Source organism: Lipotes vexillifer, unplaced genomic scaffold, assembly GCF_000442215.2.
Source record: "Lipotes vexillifer unplaced genomic scaffold, Lipotes_vexillifer_v1.1 scaffold1306, whole genome shotgun sequence".
Taxonomy (NCBI): Eukaryota; Metazoa; Chordata; class Mammalia; order Artiodactyla; family Lipotidae; genus Lipotes; species Lipotes vexillifer.
This window is the reverse complement of record NW_006786512.1, coordinates 1,039,387-1,057,179: the sequence shown is the minus strand read 5'-3', so window position 1 is coordinate 1,057,179 and position 17,793 is coordinate 1,039,387. Positions and strand designations below refer to the sequence as shown.

Sequence of the window (17,793 nt, the reverse complement as noted above, 5' to 3'; positions counted from 1 at the left end):
ATATAATTTTTTTTTTTTAATTTCATTTTTTCCCCCTTCTGCTCAGACCCAACTGTCTTAAGCTTCTAGGATTTTAGGGAATTTCAAAATTGCAGACAGACCTAGAATTAGATTTGGGAAATGGCATTTTCTTCATTTCCCTCCCGCCTTTAGGCTGGTTTCTGATAGATCATTCTAAACAGCGCAGCACTATGTCTCACTTTACTTGGAAGGAGAAGCTGGGACGCTTGTATGGCAAGGGCCTTCTTTGTCTCCTTGAAGTCTCTTTTTATGCACCTGGCCTCAAGTTCATAACATCCTGCTTACCTGCTCATTCCACATCTCTTTGCCCATGGCCCCTCTCCAAAGTACCTGCTCAAAGGTAGCCAGAAGGCATGTCTCTGCTGGTAAGGGTCTCCACTGTATCTATTTGCTGTAGGGTAACCTCTTGTTTTTAGACTTTTAAACAAAGCAAAATCAAAACAATAAGCTCCAAGAGCTCATTTTAGGTTTCATGGCCCTGTCTGGAAGCTGCAACAAAAGCACCATCAAACTGTCACTGTTCTATAGCACTTGCCCCCAAATGCCATCCAGGTCTGCACCTGTAAAACCGGGATGGGCATTGTGAGTCACTCTGCCTGCCACCACATAAAAAGCTAATTTCGCATTCAGAATGTATGTTTTTTTTCAATACCAACAGCAACAAGAGTGTGCCAAAAAATTTCCCCTGAAGCTCTATTCTGTTTTTTAAACTACGGAACATTCCTTCATAGTTTGACAGTTAAAATGCCGCAGTTAATGTAATAAACAGAGAATTTTTCTAAGTAGCCTGTCAAAACAAGTGACACGTTTTTTTTTGCTAGTGAGTCTCAGATTCAGAACAATAGGAAGTACCTTTCAAAGCAACATCTTCATTATACAATCAAATTCTCAAAGTAATCTTCTCATCAAAGAATATTGTGTTATTTCTTTCTCAGTAATTATCAGAGTTCTGCAACCTCTCTGGCAGTGGTGACTATTATAAAGTGCAGCTGTGCTGAGTTACTATATTGGGGGGTCTTACCCCGGTCAATATGGAACCAAGGCATCTCATGCCTCCATATTTCTTAATGACTTGGCAGTTTGGGCAGTAAAAAGTCAACATTTACAGAACCTGTGAACATGCCCTCAAGTTCCCAGGAGCAAAGTGCTCGGCTGCTCTCTTCAAGGACAGCAGTGATACCGTCAATTCTTGATCAACTCAGCTTATTTTCTTTCCACTTAAGTAAAATAGAAGCTCCAAAGGTTATTATCAGATCAAAAAAATGGTGTGTGTGTGTGTGTGTGTGTGTGTGTGTGTGTGTGTGTGTGTGTGTGTGTGTGTGTGTGTATAGTTTGAAAGTCTGTCTCATAAAATTAGATTCATTCTTTTTCACTTCTCCATTTCTTAGGGGCTGTCATTCCAATAGAAAGGAAATCTAAGAGTACCAAGTCAAAAGAACTACCAGCCCAATTCCAACATTTGAGATTTCATAAAACCTGAAAAGATGGGAAGATCCCAAGGGCGCCCAAAATGAGGTACCTTGGGATACGGGTGAAACCTGTACTTTAGCAGCCAGTGATAGGTTAAAAAAGTCCAAACTTTGGAATGTAACTTTCTCTGAAGAATCTTTGGGCTGCCGAGGATCATGCGATTCAATGCTGGATGGAAGAAAAAAGGAGCACGAGTACAGGCTCCTATCTCTAAGGGTAACTCATGAACCCAGCTCTCAGGCTCTTGTGAGGGTGAATCAAACAATTAGCACAAATATCCCTTGCGTGGTGCTTTGCACACAACCAGCACTCAATATATGTTTGTTGCATCTGAATCTAGTTTGGGAGTGCCTATCCCATTGGATTAGAAACTCTCCAAAGGCATGAACCATTTTGCTACTTTTTAAAAACATCTTTGGTAGATGCTCAAAAATACTTGGGAATTGAATGGCATTTCTGTCTCCCTTGAAGCAAGGGAGAGCTGGGGAACATCAGAGCTGGGGCTAAATGTTCATTTATTCATTCATTCACTAAGCAAAGGTTTACTGATGGTCAACTTGGTGTAATGCACAGAGCTAGGGATACGGCCTTTTCTAATTTCCACAACAAGTTCAATTTCCCTCTCCATATTACATTCTATCAACATACACTACATTTTCCTTTGTAGCATGTAGTGCAGTGGTGATTAAATGATTACTTGCATAACTAGTTGTTTATGGTCTGTCTTCTGTCCCAGACAGAAAGCTCCAGGAAGGAGGTGCAACCCTCTAGTTCAATGGTGCAACGTTTGCAACTAACATAGTATCTAGGACAAAATAGATGTTCAATAAATATTGGCTAAATGACCAAATGAATGAATGAATGAAGTAAAATGAGCTATGTCTTTGCCTTTAAGAAACTCACAGTTTCCAATAATGTTTCTCAACAGGGGCATTCTTTTCAGGGCAGCTTGTTTTGGAGGGTTCTAGGTACTGGTGTGTGTTCGGCATCCCTAGGTCTTGCAACTACCCAGCAAACGCCAGCAGTGTGGCAACCAAAACCCCCTTCAGAACCACTGTGTGATGTGGGTTTGAATGAAGATGGCAGCAAGAAGAGCAAGAAGGGATGAAGCCAGCAAATGATGAGGTAAACAAAGGCCAATAAGACACGGGGGTGTGGGGAAGAGAGAGGGGAAGCAGTCTGACAGGAAGGAGAACACGGTTTAGAGTGGGGGCCTTCATCTGAGTTCCCCAAGGCCTGAGGATTCTCCCGTGGCTCCCCAACCCCTGTGGTCCTTCAGGGCAGAGAAAACATAAATTACTGGGCAGTTTTCTTGACTACGACGCATGATTAGGTCAGTGAAGCTCTGGCTTTTCTGTTTGATATTTTGGATTTTCCAGCAACATTTTTGTTTGAAGAAAGCGTTTTGAGGCTGAAGGAGTTAAAAACCACGGCTCTGGAGTTAAGGATGACGACGCTAACTGGGTGGAGAGAAGGCCTCTGAAACCCACGGCGCAGGACACTGAGACCCGAGAGTAAGTTGTGACAAAGGGGTCACGGTGTGACGAAAAATGAGCTATGCTGAAGAGCCTTTTTGCAGCACGGAGTAAGGGCAAGGGCAAGGGCAAGGGGAGAATCCTGGGGAAAGGGAAGGAGGGTGCAGTGAGAGGCTGCTGTGAGTTGGTGTGCGGGGCCCACGCCGGGAAGCTGGTCTGAGGGACACCTCGCTCTTGGCAAGCGCCCAGGGGACACGCGAGACGGGTAAAGTATAAGGCTCTTGTCGAGCCCCGCTGACGAATGGAGGTCGGCCAAGCCAGTGACTGGGAGTCGACACCCACAGCTGGCGCACACCGGTTGCCGGGTGGAGAGGGATTTCATTTCCAGCAGAAAAACGTAAGCTCTGTGTGCGGTGGTTTCAGATCCAGGGGCCAAGTCACCCCTCACTGAAACGGTCTCCCTGAGGCTGGGACTGAGGCATATACCCCTCATCATATGCCCTGTGGCAATTAGCTGAGTGCCCTGAACAGACGAGGGGCTCAATACAGTCTTTCTGGATTGATCTGATAAAACTCATCAGAGTCCTCGACTTTAGCTGATGGTCAGGTGGGTTTCCACTGAGCTGGAAGGGAGGGAACACCTCACTGGCTGATTGGAGGCCTTGAAGAGTTAAATGGAGCAGTGGTGTTCTCTTAAGAATGTGCCCTTAAGGTAAAAACTCTAGTTCGAAAAGATACATCCAGCCCTATGTTCATAGCAGTGCTATTCCCAATAGCCAAGACATGGAAACAACCTAAATTTCCATCAACAGATAAATGGATAAAGAAGATGTGGCATACACACACACACACACACACACACACACACACACACACAATGGAATACCACTCAGGTATAAAAAAGAGTGAAATAATGCCATTTGCAGCAACATGGATGGACCTAGAGTATATCATACTAAATGAAGTAACTCAGACAGAGAAAGACAAATATTATATGGTATCATTTATATGTGGAATCTAAAAAGTAATACAAGTGAATCTATATATAAAACAGAAAGACTCACAGACATAGAAAACAAACTTACGGTTACCAAAGGGGAAAGGGAGGGGGGAGGATAAATTAGGACTATGGGATTAATAGATACAAACTACTGTACATAAAACAGATAAACAACAAGGATTTACTGTATAGCATAGGGAACTATTCAATATCTTACAATAACCTACAGTGGAAAATAATCTGAAAAAAAATATAAACCTGGATCACTTCGTTGTACACCAGTAACTAACACAATATTGTAAATCAACTATACTTCAATTAAAAAAAATAAAAAAAGAATGTGTCTTTAAGCTAAGGAGCAGAAGCCTCTGCATGGGGTGAAAGTATGTGCTGAATGAATGAAAGCAGGCATACAAACACAGGTGTGAGGTCTAACGGTTCTGACAACCTCTGTCCTATTGCATCAGGAAGAAAGGGGCTTCCACAGGCTGGCACAGAAGCAGAGCAGTTTGTTCGTCGTGGACCAAAGGTCATTTAATACGTGGACCCAGTTTGGACACCCCGAGCCAACTGCGAAAAATCTCTATAGTTTTAACTCACGCAAGAGGGAAGTGGAGCTATCTGGCTCAAACACAAGAGGCAAACATATCTGTCACTCCTTCAGCATCTCTCCTTTGGCCCTGGGGGAAGGAAGCCCACATCTTTTTTTCTTGTGGTACACGGGCCTCTCACTGCCGTGGCCTCTCCCACTGCGGGGCACAGACTCCGGACGCGCAGGCTCAGCGACAATGGCTCACGGGCGCAGCCGCTCCGCGGCACGTGGGATCTTCCCGGACCGGGGCACGAACCCGTGTCCCCTGCATCAGCAGGCGGACTCTCAACCACTGCGCCACCGGGGAAGTCCGGCCATGTCTTTTGAAGTCAGCCTTGCCTTCCTCCGCCCAGGTGTGCACCTCTGCATGGGTGACCTGCAGGGGGAGCCGCACGGTCTCACTCACGGTTTGCGGAGGATCATCCTCATGTGGGCGTCGGGGCCCATCTGCGACAGCAGCAGCATGGTATCTTGCAGCTCCTCGTCACACTCCTTTTTCTCCTCCTCTGTAGGCAAAGGGGCATCCTCATGCTCATCATCCAGAAATCGATAAAATAAATATTTATCTTGGAAATGATGCTCCTGGTCCACTATGGGAAACACGGAGGCAAGCGTCAGCTGCTGCACCTCTGCCTCACGGGCCCGTTTACCAGAAACGGATGGACGGTGTCGGGCAAGAGAGCCAAGTGGCAGCAAAGTGGTGAGACTCCTCACCCTTCTCCCTCGGCCTCACCCAGGCCGGTGCAGCTGTAGGACGCGACCTCCCGGCTGCAGTCATGCACCTCACAGCCCTCTCTGACCCGCCCATCTCCTGAGCTGCCCTGGGACTCTCGTATGAGAACCTGCCAGCTTTCCTGAGATGAGCACTCTGACCAGCAAGAACTGACTTGGTGACATTTTCTAGCATGTGGGTTATATGTCCTAAACAGGAAAATAACCAACTGCCAGATCATGATCTATAATGTTTGTTTGTTTTTTTCAAAGTACAGACTTAGCAAAAAACAGAAAAACCAACTTCGTCAGGATCAGAATTGATGTTTTTCTTTCTATGTGTACTGCTTATAAACACGTCTGTCTGCAGTTAAAAAATTAAAACAAAATTGTCTGAACAAAGCCGACAAGACCAAGCATCTAGGTCATATACCAAACATCTAGGTCAAATACCCCTAGGATATTATGGTAATTTCCTTCCAGTTCAAGTTTTAAAGAGTTTTTTTTTTTTCTCTCTCTTATTCCCTTTAAACAAGAAGATTTAGATCTCGGTAGGACAAAGTCATAAACTTGGCTTAGAATCCCTCATCTCTGTGTCTTAAAGCTCTTAAGCCCCTTTTCAGGAGGGAGCATCAACCCTATCCAAAGATAAGGAGGAGTGGTAGGATCCTTGCTGCTCAAACTATGATCCCTGGAACTGCAGCATCAGCGTCGTCTGGGAGCTTTTGGAAATGCAGACTCTCTGGACCCATCCCGGCCCTGCTGAATCAGAATCTGCATTTTAACAAGAGTTCCAGGTGATTTGTATACACAGTAAAGTCAGTGAAAACACTGGCAAGAGCATCATTAGATTCCCAGGTATTTAAAAATTAAAGGAATGATTTTAATAGTTTGTCAGTTTGGAAAAGTGATCTTTAAACAAATGCCATGAGGAGTTCAATCACAGCTCCACTCCAGTCCTGAATAGCTACTCTGCTCAGTTAGAGCCCCTGTGGATATCAGGGGCTATGCCACAGAGCACACTCCTGATATTACATGTGGGTACAAAAAAACTGGCTCTCCCAGAAAACTCAGCTTCTGAATTCAGTACTCTCTTCCATGTTATCAGCCCGCCACACACTCCGCTGCTCTTCCGTCGGCCCCTGCATCAGGACTGCTATGCAATGCTCAGAGTATAATCATGCTATCGATGAACCGTGAATGCAAACTAATAAACATAATTGGAACTGATGCACTCAGGTTTCAATTTCATTTTCCATTCATCCGCTCTCCCAAGTTAGGAAGGTACAATGGTGGAACACTGCAATCAACGGCATCCACTTGCTGCATTTGTATTGCTGAATGAAGATGCTAGCTCTGCGGGTCCCTAAAGGGATCATAATTCTTTCTGGCCCATGTGCGAGTTCAGCCACAACCTACCTAGGGAAGTGCACTTCCTAGCATTTCTTGAGGGTTTTCCAGGGACCGTGGCTCATCTTACCGTGGTTGAGAACACCGTCTTCTACCAGGACTTGCCACATGCCAACAGCTTGAATTCGGGAGTGAACACACGGAGTCTGCTGCAGCATCCAGTCCACCAGCTCGGTCCCCACGCAGCATTGTCTAGGGAGCGGTAGGACACAAAGGAGGGGAAGTCACCCCCTTGCAGATGAAGGACAGGAGATGGCTTCTGAGAGGTAGACCCTCTCACAGGGCTCCATGCTCTTCCACCCTAAGAGGCCTCATGGCAAACAAAGCACTGCGTGATGTGGCCTCAGGTTCTCAAACTTTTGTACAAATCAATAAAACCACTCAACTCACGAGAGGACCTTCTAGGCAAGCCTGGCTAAACTAAAGAGCATGACAGGCGGCAGCCCCAGGGGAGACTAAAGGGCAACTAGACGGGGAGCGTGACCTGGCAAGCGAATCTCAGGGCCAGAAACTCTTGAGCCGGTCCCAGAAAAATCTCAGTGTAAAATGAAGGCAAAGCCTAATTCTGACTTCCTTCACCGGAGCCTTTTGAGGAATGAGTTAAGGTTTGTGAGCCCCTAGGAGATGCTCCGTGAAAGGCTATGCATAAATGCAAAATTATATAGCACTTTCTGTTTTCAAGTAATACTACTGAGCTTCCTTAGAGGGGCGCTGGGAGAAACAGGCAATTAGCGATGCAAATCTCTGAAAAAAGTGTGATGCGATGAGCATCTGCACCTCGACAGAGCCTGGCATCTGAAGAGCTCCAGATCCTTTCTGTACAGGCATGTGTTCATCCCTGTGATGCCCCTCTGTGGTGAGCTGGTCAGGATGGGCAAACTACGTGCATTAGTTTGGAAACATATGACTGTACACACATATTAGGAAACCTTCAGCGGGGAGAGAGGTGTTCGTGGCATGACTGTTCAATGGAGGAAATGGCATCTTGAAGTCCGGGGGAGGAATCCCAAGGGACAGGAATAAGCGGGGAGTCTCAGAGCAGCTGGCTGCCTGCAGCTGGGTCTGAGTCACCGGTGACCTCTACTCCTGTGCTGAGGATGCCACCCTCTCTGGGGCACTAAGACTGGTTCCAGCCCAGGGAGCCCCTCTCTAGTTTGAACTGGAGGAGATTCCCAGTGCTGGTGCACTTTAGGAAGAGCTGAGCCTGGGAGGGAAGTCATGAGATCCAGCACCAGGTCTACTACTTATTAGCTGTGTGACTCTGACCGTATTGTTTCAAATCTCTGGTTCTCAGCTTTTTCATCTGTAAAAGAAAAGAGGAGGAAAAGATGCCTTCAAAGGCCATGTCCAGTTCGAAGACTCCTGGAACTCTGAAATCTACCAGAACTCCTGGGATGTCCTGATTCGGGTCTGACCCAAGAATACACCACAAGGAGGATGTCCTGAGAAGGTTGTTAGATTTCTAGGACTGCTCTGATTACAGTCCACACCTACACTTTAGAGCTTCAATGGGCAAAGAGGCACCTAGTTACTATTCACTGTGAACCAAACGTATGATCTGTCGTGTTCCTCATCTAATTTGAGAATTTATTAATGGGAAAAGTCATGTAAAAGTATAAAAAAATCAATTTCATGTGGCTTTTAATTCAATGATTACTTTTACTAAAAAGAGCATATGGTGTTGAGATGATCCCAGAGCCTCTCGGCCCTGGGACAGGGTGTAAGAGTCTTGCAGTCAGAACACAGAACAAAGACACACAGCTGTGCCACTTGTGGCTGGTGGAATCACCGGGTTTCCTCTCTATTAATGATCTTTAGCTATTTTAAAATCGACAGCTGATCTCTAGTGTGGTGATCACCGGGGGTGATGCTGCATCTGGGGAGACTTCAATCCCTTTGCACTGCAGTAATGATAGAAGTGGCGGCAGGTGAAAACAGGAGGGAGGGAGAGGATGGGACTGGAAACAAGATCTGGGACCAGGCACTCAAAATGTCCTGCGGGAAAAAGAAATCATGCCTCTGGCTTCCGGTTGCGCCCATGGGTCATTATCAACAGATCATTAATTTGTGTCATAGGGTGTGGAACAGACATAACACCTATATTTCAGGGGGTTAAAATCTTAGGACTATGGAGCAAGAAAGAGATTATGGTTTCTGACTTCTGGTTCCCATTATTTGTCACCAAAGATGACATCTTTAATGGAATTTCCCTAATGCAAGTCAACACTTGGGAAAGCATAATCACATCTTAAATTAAGGGAATATAAATTTAAAAAGAAAAAGGTCCTTTAGCTGTATGAGATTTTTGAGATCCACTTAATGAGTTAAAGAGTTTGAACTCTCTCTCTGAGGACATGGACACATGAGTTTTAACCTTTACTTCCCTCAAAATTGTAACAGTGTGTAGGAACTACAGACGCCAAAAAAAGAAATGAACTTCCAGAGTTGAAGGAAAAGGCTTCCAAATGTAATCACCCAAAATGGTAGCTGGTAAATATCCACATTAAAAGGGAAAGGGGAGCAATCTGTCTTAAGAGAGGGAACATGCCCTAAGAGGAGCACGCTACTGATTAAAGTGTTTCTCAAATCCCATCTCATTTCCAGAATTCTATCAAGAAGAGGCCAATCTAAATGTAACAAACTGCCAGTTTTGGTCTTATAAACATATTCATGACAAATGCAAGCAGAAGAGTGTTAGTTTGCAGGGAGTGCCGAAAAAGTGATCCAAAGAGAAAGAATTTGCAATGTGTTTCCATCTCTGTCCTTGGGAAAGAGACTGGATTTGAGGTACACAAACTGGAAGGTTTGCTCTAGGGTAAACCAGGTATAATTTTACAGGTACTATCATGGTTGACAGTCACTAGAAAGATATATATATATATATATATATATGTATCCTTTGTGGTAACTTTAAAATTTGTATTCTAGCTTTTCACTGTGTCTTATGAATTTGGTTCATGTGAGTCAAGTGGGTTTTGACTCATGATAAGTTTGATGGGTTCTGAGGTCATGTCTAAACAAGGCTAAATGAGAGAGTCCGACTGATTGCTGAAAGAGGGCTGTGAGTCTGAACCGTGGGCACAGGGAGAGGGAGGGAAGGCTTTTGTGCCACAGACAGGACGTTCTAGCTCCTAAACCGCTGCTGAGTTGATAAAAGTTAAAGATTAGACACGAATCCTTCATTTACCCACCATGGTTCAGTCATCCAGAAGGTCAACTAAATCATACAGCCCCTGTCTTTATCATTTCTTGACTCCAGTGGCAGCTATAATGAGTCTTTATTCTATATGATTATAGATGTGAAACAGAGTTGCATATCTTACTATATGCATACTAGAATGAAATCCTACATTAGAAAGTAAATTATGTAAAGGGCATTTTATATTTTTTTCACTCCTGTATCCTTAGGGGTTGGAACACAATAATGCCTGGTGCCCAGTAGGTGCTTAATAAATGTGTGGAATGAATGAATGACAGAATGAATGAATTAAACTTGTAAATCAACCAACCTTGGTTTAAATCCTGGCACTGCCATTCACTAGATTTGTGACTTGGTCAAGGAAAACTATTTAATCTCTTCTGAGCCTCAGTTTTATCATCTGAAAAAAGGCTACACACCTACCTCGCAGGTTGTGATGAGGATGAAATGAGATAATATACATAAAGTGGCCTGGTACAGGGCTTCAGGTACAAATGAACACTTAGTAAATGTTAGTTGAATCTCATCTAAATCTAGCAGTTTTCCTAAAATACACTTTAGCAAACAAAATTACAAAAGTTTTCTATGTTCATCACAGTTAAACCAATGTCTAAGCAAATTAGCTTAGGAGTAACTCCTGGGAATATGAAGGCTAATTAGAGTTAAGTGGGGATCCAAGACAAGCTTAACTTCCAGAACCTGGAGGATTATAAAACATGCTGCCCATGGATGGAAAACAGGGAAACACAAGTTTGTTCTAACTTCACTAATCACTAATCTGAGGGGGCCATAGCCTTTAGAATTATTGCACATACCTGTATGTCTTTAGGTGGTATTTTCTATCTCTTATCATGTGAGGTGCTCGAGAGAGAATGGCATTTCGTAATATTTTTCCAGCCCTGAGGATCTTCTCTGAAGGAACCTGAATTTTAATCAGATGGGAGGAGGGGAAGAGAAAGGAGAGTTTATAGATGGAAAACAAACCAGATGCATCACTAAATCACTTTCCAATCTGACTCTGCACTTGAAAATACAATCCACTCGTACATTTGCATTGTTCACTCGTGTGACATGTCACTGTTTTATACTGAGAACTGAGACACACCGATATGTACTGTTTCTAGAAACTGTATGCACAGTTTCCTGATGTGATGCTCTGACATATGGACCACTTCCAGTAGTTACTTAAGAAGCTAGCTCTGCTGGCTCATCAACCCACCTACATCCCATTACCTTGGTAATGGTGTTAGCAGGACGAAGAGGAACGTGAGGTTCAATGAGAGGTGTCTGAAAAATAAAATGTTAAAGCAAAAGAAAATTAAACAAAAAGCTCACTGAAGAAAATTATGGGTCGGGGAATAACAAGAAACATCCATTTTTATAAAACTCAAAATAGGATTAAAAAAGCAAGAGAGAAAATCTGCCTAAAGAACTTGAATGCACAGGCATTCAAAGGGCAAAATTAAGACCATTCGATTTGCCAAAATTTAAACATAAATTATTAAAAATGAAAACAACCAAACAGATAGGAATGATTAGATGTTTGCAGGCTTAATGAGAAGGGAATCAATATCTACCCACAGCATAACAAACATCAGGGCAGAAGACACAAGAAGATAAACATGAATACAGATTAAAATGACCTATCTCAGGGGATAGGGACAAAGGACTGATTTAGAATGGAAATGAGCGACTTCATCCTCTCTCATGTAGTTAAGATTCTCTTCCTGCAATTTGTATTGTTATAAAGTTTTAATTTTTTTTTTTTTTTTTTTTGCGGTACGCGGGCCTCTCACTGTCGTGGCCTCTCCCGTTGCGGAGCACAGGCTCCGGACGCGCAGGCTCAGCGGCCATGGCTCACGGGCCCAGCCACTCTGCAGCATGTGGGATCTTCCCGGACCGGGGCACGAACCTGTGTCCCCTGCATCGGCAGGTGGACTCTCAACCACTGCGCCACCAGGGAAGCCCAAAGTTTTAATTTTTAAATGATGCTTCTTTGTGGTTTTACATACTCAAGTTCCTGGAACGCACTGGGGCAGCTAGTGTACCATCTCTTTCATCTGCAAAGTGGTATACAGAGTTTTCAGGATTCTGCGACTATCAGAACAGCTCTAGGATCTAGATAAAGCCCTGAAGCATCTGAAGCCCACATTCTTCAGATGAAGGTGCTGAATTGGAATCCCAGGGAAATGACTTGCTACACAGCTACACAGCTGAGTCCCCTAGTCCTACTGAAACCCCTTCACTCTATTTTTCTGAAATATCTGGTAATGGCAAAGATATATTCTGTCAAAGGTGGTGATAGAACCATCAACACAACGCTGTTTATGCCACTTCCAGAAGGTAAGTAGTACATTTACCTATGAGATTGTGGTGGGCAGAATAATAGTCCCCAAAGATGTCCACGTCCTTATCCTCAGAACCTATGAATATGTTAGATTACATGGCAAAAGGGACTCTGCAGATGTGATTTAGTTAAGGATCAAAATAAGCAGATTATTCTGATGTTTCTAGGTGGCTCCAATGTAACTGTAATTGTAGGGTCCTTAAGAGACGGAAGAGGGAGGCAGAAGAGTTAGAACCAGAGAGCTAACAGTGGGAGTAGGACTCAGCCCGATTTTGCTGGCTTTGATTGTGGAGGAAGCCAACAGCCAAGGAGTGAGGGCAGCCTCTGGAAGATGGAAAAGGCGGAACAATACATGATTTCCCCCTGGAGGCTTCAGAGGAACGGGACTGCTGATGCCTTGATTATAGCCCAGTGAGACCAACTTCAGACTTCTAAACTACAGCACTGTAAGGTTATTCATTTGTGTTTCTTTAAGCTTGTGGTGGCTCACACAATTGGTTACAGCAATCACAGAAAACTAACACAGAGATGATTATACTCTATACTAAAAACCCATACTTTTTGCAAATATTAGACATTGCATTGAAAATAAATTGGTAGGTTTTTCCTTTGTCTTAATATATAATAAATAGGGAAAATAAAAAGTCAATATTAATTTTAAATACTTTAGGTACCTAAATATGAATATACATGTATAAACATATGCCTTCCTTTTTTTTTTTTTTTTGCGGTATGTGGGCCTCTCACTGCTGTGGCCTCTCCCGCCGCGGAGCACAGGCTCCGGATGCGCAGGCTCAGCGGCCATGGCTCACGGGCCCAGCCGCTCCGCGGCATGTGGGATCTTCCCGGACCGGGGCACGAACCCGTGTCCCCTGCTTCGGCAGGTGGACTCTCAACCACTGCGCCACCAGGGAAGCCCAATGTCTTCCTTTTTATTAACAATAAGTTTCAGATGGGTTGCTGCTTTTAATGTTATAATAGAATTAAGGAAAAAAGGGAAAAGAATCCTAAGTTTTAAGAACAGCATAGATGAGACACAGATTCATTTAGAATGAAATCGCACTGAACTTAAACATTTTCATCACCTTGCTGGCATCTAGACCTTTTCTTCCTCTCGAAATCACTAGAGCACAAATGTCAAGCAATATTATAATATTTTAGCAGCATTCTGTCTACAACTAGCATAGACCAAGGAATGTCAATCTGGCCAAATTCAATAGCAGCTTTGAACAGAGACCGACTCTGTCCTGAAGTAGCCCGCGCCCTCTCATGGCAGACCTTTCATGGGAAAGGGACCATGAGCTCACAGACTCCCTGTACCACCTCCTCAAAAAAGAGAGAATTCGTGATGCCAAATCACCTGGAATCATGTTCAAAAGCAGGGAGGCCAGCAGGCACCAGGGCGCTGGATATGTGTGCAGTCAAAACAGTTGATTAGGGCTTCCCTGGTGGCGCAGTGGTTGAGAGTCCGCCTGCCGATGCAGGGGACGCGGGTTCGTGCCCCGGTCCGGGAGGATCCCACATGCCGCGGAGCGGCTGGGCCCGTGAGCCATGGCCGCTGAGCCCGAGCGTCCGGAGCCTGTGCTCCGCAACGGGAGAGGCCACAACAGTGAGAGGCCCGCGTACTGCAAAAAAAACCCCAAAAACAGTTGATTATTTCCAGGTTGTGAGTTCCCAGTACTCATGCACCTTGTCTCTTTACATTACACAGGTTGGTTTATATGTCTAGGACTGTGCCTGGTTATGTATCCAAATTGTAGAAGCCTCTGGCTATTCTTGAAAATAACAGCAGAAACCCATTTCTTCTTCCTGTCTTAGAAGGAGGAAGTGTAGGTATATGTGGTCTAGAGTAGATGAATATAGGATAAGCTTCTGAGGTAACCTTTTCTTTCCTATGGGAAAAAAAATCTATTTTCCTTTGCAGTAGTCTTTGAGAGGCTGCCTGAGCCAGAGGTCAAGAAGATGCCCATGCTTGAGGATAACTGATGAATGTTTATTCTTTGGTGGGCGCGATGAAACATTATTTGAAGATTGCATCTTTGTATTTGTTTCTACAAAAATGACTATATTTAAGCAAAAGGCTACCAAGTGGTCCCTAGGTAGTCAATATGGTTGGACAGTTCCCTTTTTGTTTCCTTGGAGCCCTGAAAAGAAACTATTACCAAAGCAGGGGAAGCATCAGACTTCAACCAGTTCCTTTGATTTGCAACTTCTAAAGGAGCAAAACGTACACAGGTTGCCTTTTAGCAAGATAATCCCAGGACCAAGAGGCTGTTTAATCTGTTGAAAGGCAGCATTCTCAGAACCTTCCCTGGCTCAGAGATTTTAGGTTTGGAGGCAACATAATGAATAGATGCTTTGAGAGGGGGGGACAGTCCCTTTATTTAAATAAAACCTCCAAAAAACACATGCAGGGAGAAAGCAGGGAAAGTTTTACTTGCGGGGGGGGGGGGGGGGGAATAAAAACTTGTCTTTGAAAGGGACTTCATCCCGTATTCAGTTCCAAGTTTCTATGATGTAAGAGCTACGTTGGTGCCTAGCAGCCATGCGCTGTGAGGCAGAGGGCTGTGACAGGTAGGCCGGGTCCCTGGGACACAAAGTCACTGCCAATGCGTCTTCCATAGGGAGTATGACTTTACTGCTTTTGTATCTGCTTATTTATTTCCTTTTTGTTTTCCCTTGGCTTTCAAGTAAAGTTTTTATTTTTGAGAATTTCACTTTAGCTGAGCTTTAGTGAAATGAGGAGAGGAATTTCATTTTATAAATTTCATTTCCTCAATAGGAGAGGGAAAGAAGCAGGATGGGGTGATTAGTGAGAATCCAAACAAGAAAAGCAGCCCTAAAAGCAAGACCAAGGACTTCCTGTGTCAGGCCTTTTACATGTGTTATCTTATTATTACTCTCATACTTTATTGAGAAAACTAAGGCCAGCAACACATAGGGACTTGAGCTCACACAGCTAATGACTGGAAGAGGTGGGAAGTGAATCCAGGTCAGTCTTATTCCAGTGTCTACGCAGCAGGAACAATGACCCATCGCACCTGCCCTTTCCTCCTACAGAGATCATGGCTCACACTGTGGAAGAGTTAACATTGCATTTAATTAAAGTTCACTGAGAAAAATGCATCTAAGCCCTTCTCAGTTACCAGGTACCAGAGTTGATCTTATGCGTTTCCAGCAATAAGTGTTCATAACATCCTACTGAGATGACACGTTAGCACCATGGTCTGAATTAACTTTTTAAAAAGCAACTTTGTGGGGCTTCCCTGGTGGCACAGTGGTTGGGAGTCCGCCTGCCGATGCAGGGGACACGGTTTCGTGCCCCGGTCCGGGAAGATCCCACATGCCGCGGAGCGGCTGGGCCCGTGAGCCATGGCCGCTGAGCCTGCGCGTCCGGAGCCTGTGCTCCGCGGCGGGAGGGGCCACAGCAGTGAGAGGCCCGTGTACCGCAAAAAAAAAAAAAGCAACTTTGTGACAATAAAACACTTGGCATTGAGGAACTGCCCTTCCGGGACTGGGACAAATATACCAGAAAGGTAGGTAGAAGCTGAAGTCTGAGCGGGAAAATGGAAAGCGCTCAGTATTTCCCATGGAGGGAATTTAATGCTGGAAACTAGCTTTACAGGTGGTGCAAGAGCTGAGAAGCCAGAGAGGCGATGAGGAGGTAACCTGGATGCTAGCCAAGCAGGAAGCCCTCAGGTGGGGGGACAGAGGAAGGAGGAGGCGTTGCCAGAGCCGGAGCCAGGTGTCCTGGTGGGAGCTGGAAACCTGGAGGGCCTCCTGGTCCTAGAGGTCCAGCCGCTGCTGGAGATGCTGCCACCCTCCCACCGCTGAGGGGAGCTGGAGACCCTTCCCCATCCCATCCCTCTCCAACCATAAACCAGAGAAATAAGGAAAATAATTTTATTTTATAAATGATTAAACAGGGAAAGAAGGAGCTTGGTGACTGATATTGGTGAGAAGATGGATCAAAGCAAGAAAACCAACCCTAAAGGCAAAACCAAGGCCCTGCAGAGGTTGGCTTCCTTGTGATGCACAGCAGAGCACAGGGAGGGCAAAATACTGCTCAGAGGACAAACAGCCCAGGACCCTCCACAGAGGGTGGTTGCTGTGAGTGACCACAGAGTGGGCACAGGGTTGCTCCATGTTCAACCCCAGCCCTCTCAGCCTCTCCTATTCCGTATCTCCCCACCTTCTGGTGGGCTACAGGTAAGGAAGGTGGACAGTGCGTAGCATAGAGTGGGCCTTCATTAACGCTTCTTGGGCTTGGTTCCTAGGGCTGCCCTATGTCTTCATCTATAGCCAGAAAACGCATATCACAAATGAGCCCTAGAAGAAACAGACCCCCCTCTCTGATTACATGTCATACCTTTCAACACATCAACCATGTATTGAGGACAAAAATTCTTCCTCCCTACCTGGGCATGAAAGAATCCGAATTGGGCTGTGAAAGTGTGATCCTAAAAAGCTAGGCAGAGAGGACAGATAAAGGCAGAGGTATTCAGCTTTCTCTGCTTTTCTTGGCTTTCTCCCCTGAAGACTTCCCTCAGGAGTGACCGTAATTGGTTCTTGTTTGCTTCTGGGGAGGGGATGCATTTTACTGCTTTTTATTATGCTTATATTACTACTGAAAAGGAGAAACAGTAAGGGGAAATATTCCGTTTGGCACCAGAGCCAATTCAGAAATACTAATCAGGTGATGAAAGATATGAGTTTAGTCTCTATTACAACATGCACAATAACTCCCCAGTAGATCATTATGAGGTATAAGGCACTGTAATAGGCCTCGTGAAAAACCATATTCAGGCCCTTTTGAAAGGGGGTAATTCTTTTTACTTAAGTATTTGCTCATAGAAGCCTTTGCAAGGCACAGCATTTTAAGCCAAAAGATAAGAATAACAAGGTAGACTGGGACACACAACTCATGGCAGAACTCGGGCAACCCAGCGTAATAAAACGTCATCTAAGCCCACATCCAATTCAAGTATTTAATGAAGGTGTATTATGTGCAGAGCGATGTGCTAGGCTAAAGTACAGACTCTGATAAAGAACCTGGTCTAAATGAGCTCTTGATCTTTTGGGGAGAGTAGAACTTCCATGGATTAAACAATTAGTGAAAATCTGAGTCAATGAATACATGCAACAATGTTCTGGATTTCAAATTCCCCTTTTCTCAGTTCAGGTGAGAAAATCTTTAGGAAGTGGGAAGAATATTTAATGTTTTTAGTGAAAACGATACACTTTTAGGAGTTATATTCCCTGGTTTTGGCAATTTGGAATAATACAACTAAGGTCTTAGAAATGTGTGTCTCATTCTTGTAATAATTATCATCAGTATCATCATTCTTTGGTTGACCAAATGAAATTAAAAGTAAGAACTAAATCAGACTCACACAGATTTCACCACTCTGAAATAACTATGTAAGTTTTCCCATTTGTTAACTAATGGAAAAATTCATCTATAGACCGCTTTGGCTTCCATCGATGGGCTTTTTAAAGTTTTTCCTAGTTTAAAATCGACGTGTAGATTTCCAGTTTCAGCTTCAACCTGTAAAAGTGGTCATTCCT

General features: G+C 44.4%; 1 protein-coding gene across 5 annotated transcripts in view; it reads right to left on the bottom strand.

Annotated features, from left to right (window-relative positions):
* Positions 1 to 17,793, bottom strand: part of RAPGEF4 (Rap guanine nucleotide exchange factor 4) — a 352,267-nt gene that overhangs the window by 77,589 nt on the left and 256,885 nt on the right. For 3 of the 5 annotated variants that reach the window (XM_007458842.1, XM_007458844.1, XM_007458845.1), the window contains 4 exons: positions 11,112 to 11,165; positions 10,694 to 10,800; positions 6,750 to 6,871; positions 4,965 to 5,148 (listed from right to left, as the gene is read on the bottom strand). In XM_007458842.1, coding sequence (XP_007458904.1) covers positions 4,965 to 5,148; positions 6,750 to 6,871; positions 10,694 to 10,800; positions 11,112 to 11,165 — 467 coding nt within the window. The remainder of the gene's footprint in view (positions 1 to 4,964; positions 5,149 to 6,749; positions 6,872 to 10,693; positions 10,801 to 11,111; positions 11,166 to 17,793) is intronic. The other 2 variants (XM_007458843.1, XM_007458846.1) reach the window with 1 other exon arrangement.